This window comes from Hevea brasiliensis, chromosome 1 (genome assembly GCF_030052815.1).
Source record: "Hevea brasiliensis isolate MT/VB/25A 57/8 chromosome 1, ASM3005281v1, whole genome shotgun sequence".
Taxonomy (NCBI): domain Eukaryota; kingdom Viridiplantae; phylum Streptophyta; class Magnoliopsida; order Malpighiales; family Euphorbiaceae; genus Hevea; species Hevea brasiliensis.
The window spans coordinates 109,179,225-109,191,778 of NC_079493.1; the positions used below are offsets into that span (position 1 = coordinate 109,179,225).

Sequence of the window (12,554 nt, forward strand, 5' to 3'; positions counted from 1 at the left end):
GATTTTGATAATCCGCGACCCCATTTGCTTGATTTAGCTAATTCACCAAGTTTGTTGATTGGAGGCCCAAAACGGAGGTTACATTGGTGAGAAAACTCACCAAGAGGGATTGAATGTCATCCGCATGTACCAAAGTTGGGCAATTCCTTCGAGATGGTATGAAGCTAAACGACCATCTCTTCTTCCGAGTTTGTTGGTCTTGAAAGAAGTGTTTGCAACGGTTTAGCCATCCAAAAGGGTCATCTTTCCCATCATGGCGCGGAAAATACTTTGTGAATTTGGTACAAACGAGCTTCCTCCATTTTTCAATTCCCTTATCTCTCCGTAAGCTTGACTTCCTTTGGAAATCCTTTTAGTGGATTCCCATTCTGAGTTAGAGCATCGAATTTGGCGTGCAATTCCTTGTTGGATTGTTGCTCGGCTAATAACAAGTTAAAGAGCTTAGCCATGGTCTTGAGCAGAATCTCCCATAACTGCAGCTCGATACCAAAATGGTCCCGCGGATCTAGTTATGGGTCGATGGGTAGTAGGAGGGTGTGGTGTTTGGGTGTTGGGTTTAGGGTGTTTCCTTGAGCGACCTATGGTGGAAGACAAGAAAAAGTCAGACTCGTTAAAGGGAGCCTGAAACCTCAGTCAAGAAGACTTAAATTGGGTTTTAACAGTCTGTTTTATTCCATTAGATTTACTGAATATATACAAGTGCAGAAATAACTACTCCCTACATACAAGGAGCACTACTTCTATATGGAGGAATAACCTCCCACTAACAACAAGAAAATAGGAAAATGGAGGAATACCCTCCTACAATGCAGGAATGTTGAAACAGAATCAAAACAGAAAGAGAACAACTACTGCTGACTAATTCAGCCACTCAATTACTGGTGACTTGGATTTAGGACCATGGGCATAACGGGAATATACTTGCAGGGGTTTGGTAACACTGTCAAACTGTTCTCAATTTCAAGTGGATCATTTTGTCCTCCAGGAAGTGGTAGGTGATATCTGATAGAAATGAAAATTTGTGAATCAATCCTTTATTATTGGTGATTAGGTTGAAGACAAGGCCATGTGATCCCTCGTGAGCATCACTGGACATGGTCCAACATGGTCCAAACCATTCACTTGCTTACATTAGAGGGTTTCCACTATACCCTTTACACTATTGGGGAAGGTTTTGGAGGTAAGATTTGGGTTTTGAAAGTAATTAAAATTAGTTAATATATTTGGGAGCATAGTTGTTTTGATGAAGTAAGGTTTTTGAGAGTTTTTACTTCTTCAAATTTACTAAATTGATGGATTTTGAAATTTTGAATAAATAACAATTTTATATTTCCTATATTATTCTCTTTATTATTTTTTTAAATTAAATATTTTATATTAACTATGTTATCCTCCAACAATGCTGAAGTTGGAATGTTCAAAGGATCAAAGATGGATATTATTTCAAATTTTTTTTTTATATAAATGTTATTTTTCATCTTGTTGGGTTATTGCACTTCTTGCTGCATTTGCTTAGATTACATTTTCTTATGTTTATTTTTAATTTTATTTGAAAAAATGGTATGAAATTTATTTTAATTTTTTTATTTAGTTTTTTCTTAAATTTTATTTGAAAAATCATATTTATTTAAAAAATAAATATGATTAATTTAATATTAAAATATATCTCTTTACATAATAAAGATATTTTTATAATATCATACTTTATTTTACCTTCTCATTTAATAATTTCAAATAATATCAAATTATTAAACCATCATTTGCTGTAACTTCTACCCATACAAAATAAAATTAAAAAATCTTACCTCAGTTTCCATATGTACATATACACACAAATTAACATGCAGATTGAAAAGCAACACAATTCCTTACATTCTCAAGCATCAAGATCTCCTTTCTTTTGAAAGTCCGTCTTGATCTTTCTCTTGTTCATCCATACCAAAATATGGGTATCCGTCTGCCTGCTATTCTTCGTGCTAAGCAAATTCTTCAGAGGTCTCCTTCTGCAAACCAAACAGCTTCAGTAGCCATGGATTTGCCAAAGGGCTACCTTGCTGTCTACGTTGAAGAAAAGCAAAAGAAGCGATTTGTGATTCCGATATGATACTTGAACAAACCTTCATTTCAAGACTTATTAATTCAAGCTGAAGAAGAATTTGGATATGATCATCCAATGGGTGGCTTTACAATTCCCTGCAGTGAAAACATCTTCATTGATGTCATTTCTTCTTTATAATTGTTCATGAAACTGTACACACTTTTGTAAAGAATAGAATTACATGTACACAAATGCATAAGCATCTTCAACAGGCTGTTGTGTTCAATTTTCTTCTGCATGATTTTTCTGTAGTACAAAAATATCTTCTGATTCCATTCCCTATGATCTTCATTTTCAAAATTGAGGATCAACTTAACTATTTGTATCATTCATTTTAAAATCGATTGATTCATTCAGAATTGATCGATTAATTTAAAATTTTTCTCCAAAATTAGATGAATAAAATTAATTTTTTAAAAAAATAAAAAAAAAATATCTGAAAGTATCTATGATATGCAAAATAATTCAAAATCCTTTTATATGGCCATTTAATGAATAATGCAAATAAAAAAATGAAATTGATTAAATTCAAATTCAGACAAAAGAAAAAACTTAAATTAACCTATATATAAAAAATAATCCAAACAATTGAATATCTACTCATTTTGCTCTTCATAATATTTAAATAACTAAAAGTTATATATTTAGAGAGTATTTGGCATAGCTTATGATAATCAATTTATAAGTATCTAATGCTTAAACAATTATGTGTTATCAAAAAAATTATGAGTATATTTATTATTAAAATAATTAAAAAAAATAATAAATTGAATTTATGATGAATATTAAATATTAAATTAAAATAATATAATAAAATATTTGATCGAATTGACTTGTAAATACATAATTTATAAATATCATAATAAAAAATTAGATCTCCAACTTAATTTTTTTTTTAAGTTATAAGCTTAACTTTAATTTTTTTATAAAATTTATAAACTCAATTTATAATTTTAAATTATTATAAATTTATTTATTTATTTATTTTTAAAGATTATAAATTAATTTAATTAATTTATATAAAAAAATTAATTTGTAAGAGATGGGATGGTCCAATTTTCACGTGAAACTTGAGAAATAATAGAATAAGCGGACGTGAAATTCAATTAATTGGACCTTATACGGGACCCATGAAAGGTCCATCGCTGACCTGCAACTTTCATCGCAGAAGGAAAATAGATGGATCGTTGGTCCGTTGGAGATTGATACGTACCATTCAGATTAGACTCCGCATGAATGATTGCCCTGTATTTTCCCAATCCGAGACAGGTTTTGATGAGAAAAGGCGGTGGCAATGGCTATCAAATTTAATGAAATTTGTAAAAGATTCCACAAAACCTGCATACCATTTTTAGCCAAAAATGACTTACCAAAAAATTTTCCCTCAATTATTAATTAAAAATAATAAAAAAATATTAAATTTTTATTTAACAAAAAATAATTAAGTATTATTGCTAAAGAAGAACATGAAAATTACAAATTAACTTTTTATCTACTCATTACTATTATATCTAGACAATTATATAAGATATTTTATATTTATTCTAATTTTTTTAATATATAAACTTATTGTACTCTTAGTAATAATACTATTGTTATATAAATGTCCAATATTATGGGACATGTGAATTTATTTTATATTCATTATTATATTGTTTATTGGTATATATGTTTGTCAATTGTTATAAATGTATTAGCTATTAGATTTTTTTAATTCTGCAGAAAATTATAATGTGTCCTGGCAAACTCCACCAAGAGGCCTCTTCACCACTTATCTATACTTAGATTTTCTCACTCCCAACTCAAGTACCCAAGTCATCACATTATACACTTGCAAACCAAACTTTACCTTCTTCTCCTTTATTATTTCTGCTATTTTTCAGCTCATAGCAATGGCTATTAGCTTTGCTGCTTCTTCAAATTTACTAAATTGAAGGATTTTGAAAGTTTGAATAAATAATAATTTTATATTTCTTATATTATTCTCTTTATTGTTTTTTTAAAATTAAATATTTTACGTTAATTATGTTATCCTCGAATAATACTAAAGTTGAAATATTCAAAGGATCAAAGATCGATATGATTTCAATGTTTTTTAATAAATATTATTTTTCATCTTGTTGGGTTATGGCACTTCTTGTTGCATTGGCTAGATTATATTTTCATATGTTTAATTTTTAATTTTATTTGAAAAAATGGTATGAAATTTATTTTAATTTTTTTATTTAGTTTTTCCTTAAATTTTATTTGAAAAATCATATTTATTAAAAAAAATAAATATGATTAATTTAAATATTAAAATATATCTCCTTACATAATAAAGATATTTTTTTAATCTCATACTTTATTTTGCCTTCCCATTTAATAATTCTAAATAATATCAAATTATTAAACCATCATTTACTGTCAAAATAAAATTAAAAAATCTTACCTCAGTTTCCATATGTATATATACACACAAATTAACATATAGGTCGAAAAGCAACACAATTCCTTGCATTCTCAAGCATCAACATCTCCTTTCTTTAGAAAGTCCTTCTTGATCTTTCTCTTGTTCATCCATACCAAAATATGGGTATCCGTCTGCCTGCTATTCTTCGTGCTAAGCAAATTCTTCAGAGGTCTCCTTCTGCAGACCAAACAGCTTCAGTAGCCATGGATTTGCCAAAGGGCTACCTTACTGTCTACGTTGAAGAAAAGCAAAAGAAGCGATTTGTGATTCCGATATTATACTTGAACAAACCTTCATTTCAAGGCTTTTTAATCCAAGCTGAAGAAGAATTTGGATATGATCATCCAATGGGTGGTCTTACAATTCCCTGCAGTGAAAACATCTTCATTGATGTCATTTCTTCCTTATAATTGTTCTTGAAACTGAACACAATTTTGTAAAGAATAGAATTACATGTACACAAAAGCATAAGCATTAATCAATTATTTTTTTTATTTCTTCAACAGGCTATTGTGTTCTTCAATTTTCTTCTGCATGATTTTTCTTTAGTTCAAAAATATCTTCTGATTCCATTCCCTATGATCTTCATTTTCAAAGTTGAGGATCAACTTAACTATCATTCATTTTAAAATTGATTGATTCATTCAGAATTTATCTGATTAATTTAAAATTTTTCTCCAAAATTAAATGAATAAAATTAACTTTTTTAAAAAAAAATTATCTGAAAGAATCGATGATATGCAAAATAATTCAAAATCCTTTTGCACGGCCATTTAATGAATAATGCAAATAAAAAAAAAAGAAATTTATTAAATTCAAATTCAGACAAAAAAACACTTAAACTAACATATATATAAAAAATAATCCAAACTCAAATGAGCCCAAACAATTGAATATCTACTCATTTTGCTCTTCAAAATATTTAAATAACTAAAAGTTATATATTTAGAGGATGTTTGGCATAACTTAAAATACTCAATTTATAAATATCTAATGCTTAAGTAGTTACGTGTTTGATTAAAATATTAAATAATAAATAATTAAAGTATTTATTAAAAAAAATCTATAAATATATTTATTATTAAAATAATTAAAAATAATATTAAATTAAATTTATAATAAATTTTAAAAATTAAAAGAGAATAATATAATAAAATATTTAATTAAATTAATTTATAAATATAAAATTTATAAATATTATAATAAAAAATTGAGTCTTCAGTTTATTTTTTTTCTTTTAAGTTATAAGTTTAACTTTTATTTTTTTTATAAAACTTGTAAATTCAATTTATAATTTTAAAATTATTATAATAAATAAGTTAATTTATTTTTAAAATTTATAAATTAATTTAATTAGTTTATATATATATAATAATTTGTAAGAGATGAGATGCTCCAATTTTCATGTGAAACTTGAGAAATGACAGAATGAGGCGGACGTGAAATTCAATTAATTTTACTTCATAGAGGACCCGTGAAATTCAATTAATTCAACTTCATCGCTGGCCTGCAATGGATCATAACAATTGCGGTAGGTTGGAGATTGGTACGTACCATTCGGATTAGAAGTTGCCATCAATGATTGCCCTGTACTTTCCCAATCTGGGACAGGTTTTGATGAGAAAAGGCGGTGGCAATGGCTATCAAATTTAATGAAATTTGTAAAAGATTCCACAAAACCTGCATACCATTTTTAGACAAAATGCCTTATCGAAAATTTTCCTTTCCATTATTAATTAAACATAATAAAAAAATATTAAATTTTTATTTAACAAAAAATAATTAAGGATTATTACTAAAGAAGAACATGAAAATTACAAATTAACTTTTTATCTATTTATTACTATTATGTCTAGACAATTATATAAGATATTTTATATTTATTTTAATTTTTTAATATTTAAACTTATTATATCTTTAGTAATAATACTATTTATACTGTTATATAAATGTCCAATATTATGAGACATGTGAATTTATTTTATATTTATTATTATATTGTTTATTAGTATATATGTTTGTTAATTATTACAAATTTATTAGATATTAGATTTTTTTTTTTAATTATGTAGAAAATTATAATTTTTTTTAATTTTATTTTTAAGGATAATTTAGAAAATAAAGACAAATGAATTTTAATTTTAAATTATACTAAATATAAATTATATAAAATTTAATTAAATACTATATTTTAAATTGTATCATATCAATAGAAATAAAATTTATTTCAGATAAATTTCAAAATTTGTGGTCGGAATTCAACCAACTCTATGTTAATTTTCCTAAAAAGAAATTGCTTGCCAGGATCATGTGATTCTGGGGTTACCTTAGTCTCCTAGCAAACTCCACCAAGAGGCCTCTTCACCACTTATCTATACTTTAGATTTTCTCACATGCCCTTTTTTCTATATATACACATTCATCATCCCATTCCCAACTCAAGTACCCAAGTCATCACATTATCCAATTGCAAACCAAACTTTCCCTTCTTCTCCTTTATTATTTCTGCTATTTTTCAGCTCATAGCAATCGCTATTAGCTAGCTTTGCTGCTGTTGCAGATGCTAAGCAAATAGTTCGCCAATCAAACTTGCTTCCGAATCAATCTACTTCTAGTTTTACAGATGTTCCAAAGGCTACTAAGCAGTATATGTTGGAGAAGGCCGAAAGAAGAGATTCATAGTTCCAATATCATTGTTGAATAAGCCTTCATTTCAAGAATTGTTAAAGAAGGCTGAGGAAGAATTTGGGTTCAATCACACAATGGGGAGCTTTTTTCCGATTCATGGCGAAGGAAAAAAAAAAATTTCTCCATGCAGGGTTTGTGGAAAAATTTTTCCCAACTAAAGGTAAATTGCACACAAAAACGCAGCCCAAAGGACTGCATGCATTGGAATTATTGTTTAGCCATTGCTTTTTTTTTTTTTTTTAGAATTTTTAATTATTTATAAGATTCTTTATAGGTGAAATATATATATATATATATATATCTTGCAAGAATTTCTCAACATATATATGATTAAATATTTTCATATTTTTAATTTACTCAAAAATTTTAATTATGATAATTCAATCTTAATTTCATTTTATGAATTTTTCTAAATTGAATTTTCAACTCCATTTTCTTACTAATTTATGAATACCATAAGTTTATATATATATATATATATATATATATATATATATATATATATATATATATATATATATATATATATATATATATATATATATCTTGCAAGAATTTCTCAACATATATATAATTAAATATTTTCATATTTTTAATTTACTCAAAAATTTTAATTATGATAATTCAATATTAATTTCATTTTATGAATTTTTCTAAATTGAATTTTCAACTCCATTTTCTTACTAATTTATGAATACCATAAGTTTAGCACTTAGGATAGAGTTGATAAAAGAAAAGTACAATTATACTATAATACTCAATAAAAAAAATTATATTCATCAGTTGGGGGTTGAAAAGTTGGCCGCATGATCGGACATAATTAATTTTAAATTTCTTATAGTAATATTATTTAATTAATATTAAATTAAAATATCTCAACTACCCACCATCAAATAAAATCAATCTATAATTAGAGTGATGAAGATAAATTAATATTAGAAAAATACATCCAAATTCAATAGTCACGATTTAAATTTAAACTTCAAAATAATTTCAAAAATGTATTAAAATAAGTAAATTTATAAATTTTTATTTTTTTAAAATTTCGCAGATATTATAATTCACCAAACAATGACGTTAAAATCTTAGTAATTAAGTTATATATATATATATATATAAGTTTAATATTTTATTTATTAATTATTTATGTAAAATTAGGAAATTTCTTTTCTTTTTAAGTTTTCACTATAATAAATCAAAATAATTTCAAAAATGTATTAAAATAAGTAAATTTATAAATTTTTATTTTTTTAAAATTTCGCAGATATTATAATTCACCAAACAATGACGTTAAAATCTTAGTAATTAAGTTATATATATATATATATATATATATATATATATATATATATATATATAAGTTTAATATTTTATTTTTATTTATATTTTTCATACAAGTTAGAAACTATTATGTAATTAATCACTAAAATTTATTATAGTGAAAATATTTTATTTATTAATTATTTATGTAAAATTAGGAAATTTCATTTCTTTTTAAGTTTTCACTATAATAAATTTTAGTGATTAATTACATAATAGTTTCTAACTTGTATGAAAAATATAAATAAAAATAATAATATTAATAATATATATATATATATATATATATAAAGAGATGGACCCATTTCTTCTGAATTAAAAAAATCTTTATTATGGATAGTTAAAAATTTTATTAAAACTTGCTAACTTATATGCCGATAATAATAATAATAATAATTTTTAAGAGAGATGGACCAACTTTATTGAATTGGAATTTTAGGGATAATTAAACATTCTAAATTGAATTTTCAACTCCATTTGCTAACCCATCCCATGCCTGTAGGTTTTTACCTCAATCCACCATTTTGAATGTTGGTTTTGTTCAAAATTTTAACACTTCAACAGAATTTACCCTGACTTGAGAAAAAGCTTGCATGGAAAAAAAATTTTTTTTTCTTTCACCATGAATTGGAAAGAAAGCTCGATTCCCTGCAAAGAAGACGTCTTTATTGATCTTACTTCATGTCTGAACGGATCATGATATGAAAATCATCAAACACAATTTTGTAGATTGTACACATTGTTTTTTTTTATATAGCAACTGAAAACTAGAAATTCTATGTGAGAGGAGATGTCAATTTGAAGATACTAATTGGGATTAGATACATGGAATTGTCTTCTGGATCATAATTGAGATTCAATTCCAAATGCCACATTTGAAAGATGGTCTTGGAGCTTTTCTTTTTATTTGTTGTTTGATTTTTTTTTTTTTCATTTACACTAAAAAAATACAGATTAGTAACATATTTTTTCCATTGCTAATCAATAAAAATCCGTTGCTAAATGATTTATTAATGTATTAATTTACAACTAATTTCTATTCGTTGTAGCGAATCTCATTGCTAATTCACTTAGCAACAGATTTTAGCCTCCATTGCTATTAGTAATGGATTTGGCATTGGATAATTCCATTGCTAATAGCAACAAACAACGTTTTCAGTTACTAATTTAAATAATTTAAAAAAATAAAAAATTGGCAAAAAAATAATTTGTTATTATTTGTAACTAATTTAGTAACGAACTTCCATTGCTAATTTGAACTAATTTATAATCCATTGCTAATTTGCTTGTTATTTAATATTACATATATTTAATTTTAATATTAAATTTTAATATTAAAATTTAAAATTTTATGTAATACCCCATACCCAGTCAATAATAAGTTGAGTCAGGAATGCCACAAACTGTGTTGAAATGCATAATATTTTATTTAAAACATTTTTTAAACAATAGAACAAACCATGTTTAACATCATTTTAAATCCATCCATAATAAAAATAGATCATTAAAAAGATAAAATTTGCAATAACCATTATAAATTACATAAAAGATAACAAGTTTGATACAAAATGATTTACTTGATTACATAAACTATTTCTAATGTACATGCCAACATTTTACAACTTTTCCAAGGTTCAATGGAAAAGAAAATTACAAAATATTTGATGTGCTTCGTAGCTGATGCAAACTACTGTAGCCCCTCCATTGGCGACTGCTCTTTGCTACCTGCGCGTGGGGAAAATCCAATGTGCTAAGCTTATGCTTAGTGGTGCTAAACTCATCCATAAAAGAAAAATATGCAAGCATGAAACTAATATGCAGATTGAAACAACAATTTCTATAATGTTAACAGCCATACATATTCATGAACAAGATGCAAAGAGATAAAGAAAACATATCATATGACAAATATTAATCAATTTACATCATATTACTTATGTCTCAGCCCATATAAACTCTTAGCAGGATCGCTTAACTAGATGAGAAAAAACTATAACTGTAGGGCACGGAGTGCCAGAACTGTAGGGCTTAAAAGCTAAGAACTGTAGGGCACCATGTGCCAATATTATGTATTATGTGGTTGCAATATTGCTAAGTCTTATGGCATGCCACACATTATATTAACCTACGACTTCTACCGAAGTTTACTAGGATTAAGAATACATATTACGTTCTTTTACAATTATCAAGTTCATGTACTTATTTCATATGCTCATCTTTGCCATACATAGCCAAAATTTCACTTAATTCATTTCAAACAAAGTTTATTTCACAATTTGATGAGAAATACTCAAACAAACCTACATGAAAAGTGTGTAGCTTAAAAATCACTTTCTGCAGAAAAATTGACCATATGAATAGTAACATTCAAAATTTTACCAAAATTCATAGAGACAGAATTTTAATGCCAAACTTTTCAGAAATTGACTTTCATATGTCTATTTTGATTTCCAATTAGAATCATGGAAAAATATATTTTACAACTCAAGATATAAGCAGAAGTATATAAGTTGTTCAGAAATCTATTTCAGTGTACACAATAACAGAAAAGTATGAATTCCAATAAGAAACAGCAAAATTAATTCATGGCCATAACTACAAAGTTTTAAAGATCTCTTTAAGCTTTCCAAAGCTGTAAGAATCACCCTATTTGGAGTATTCTAGTTCAAGTTATAAATTTTTAAATTCGAGTCCCCTGTTGCTGGAATCTGTCAAACTAGTTCTAGAATTGAGTAATTAAATATTTTGGCTTCAAAATCTATTCTATCATCAAAATTAAGGCTAACACTGAACTATAAAGTTTTAGGGCACTTCAAAGTTTTATTTGCCGCAAGAATCACCTCATTTCAACTTTCCTAGATCAAGTTATGAATTTTTAAATATGACTGTCCAGTAGCCTCACCCAACACAGATTTCAGATTTCAATCCCTCAAACCCTAATTTCATCTAATTAGCAAATAACAAGAAATTACACATAGAAACATGGTAATAAGGATGAGTTTAAGTACTAACCTCTAGTAGAATCACTTAATTCCACTTCTCTTTAACTCTTCCACTCAAAACCCTAGAAGGATATGCCTACCTTCAACTTCTTCAAAAGTTGGTTTTCTTCTTCTTTCTAAGGCTTGAATTGATGATGTTTAAGGTAGAAATCTGCTAGGTTAATCTTCTTGGTCTTCTTCTTCTTCAATTTGGGAGAGTTTGGCTATGGAGGGATGAAACAAAATGGGAGAAGAAGGTTTCAATTAGGGCAGCAGAATGGTGAGGTGGATAAGGCCAAATTTTCTTTTATCCAATGGTTAAAACAAGTTTTTATCCAATGGTCCTAATCCCCCTTATACATTCTACCCCAAAACTTTCTTATTTACTTCAATTTAGTCCTTATTTCTTTTAATTTACCCCTCAACTTTTTAATGACATCTTCAAGTCCTTTCTTCCTTACAAAAAAAAAATGTACATATAATTCTTTATAAATAACTTTCATGTTAAAGTTCCAATGTCAATATGATAACTCTTGCAACATAAATAGATAAAATTTTAGGGTAGAATTGAGAATGTTACATTTTAATATTATAACTAATTTATAAATTTTAATTGATACATAAATTTTTACTAATAGTTATTATGGATACATTATAATAAGAGTAAAAAGTATTATTCAAAAAAATTAAGGTGAAAAAATGAATTGAAGGAAAATTATATTAATGAAAATGGAAAATGAAAGGTAAATAATAAAAGTGAAGAAAATGATAGGAAAAGTGAGAAATGAAAGAAATGATAGAAGAAAATGGAATGGAAGAAAAGTGAAGAAAATAGAAAAGGGAAGGAATTAATGATAGAAAATGAAATAAAAAGGAAGAAAATGAAGGAAAAGTGAAAAAAATGAAAGAAAAGGGAAGTAAAAAATTAGATATTTGGGAAGAAAATTAAAGTAGATAAAGAAAAATTAAAGATATGGGAAGAAAAGGAAATAAAAGGGAAGAAATTGATGATAAA

At 26.2% G+C, this 12,554-nt stretch overlaps 1 protein-coding gene and 1 pseudogene across 1 annotated transcript; both read left to right on the top strand.

The window, feature by feature from the left end:
- The first annotated feature begins 1,831 nt into the window (after positions 1-1,831).
- On the top strand, positions 1,832-2,236 carry LOC110641044 (auxin-induced protein 15A-like; annotated as a pseudogene).
- A 2,377-nt stretch (positions 2,237-4,613) lies between these two features.
- LOC110654939 (auxin-induced protein 15A-like) lies at positions 4,614-5,008 on the top strand. The gene has a single exon (XM_021811086.2). It carries the CDS (start codon positions 4,670-4,672, stop codon positions 4,958-4,960), a length of 291 nt encoding a protein of 96 aa, XP_021666778.1. The 5' UTR covers positions 4,614-4,669; the 3' UTR covers positions 4,961-5,008.
- Positions 5,009-12,554: the final 7,546 nt, after the last annotated feature.

Excerpts from the sequence above, each read along its gene's own strand:
- LOC110654939 (XM_021811086.2), top strand. The coding sequence starts at position 4,670 with ATGGGTATCCGTCTGCCTGCTATTCTTCGTGCTAAGCAAATTCTTCAG.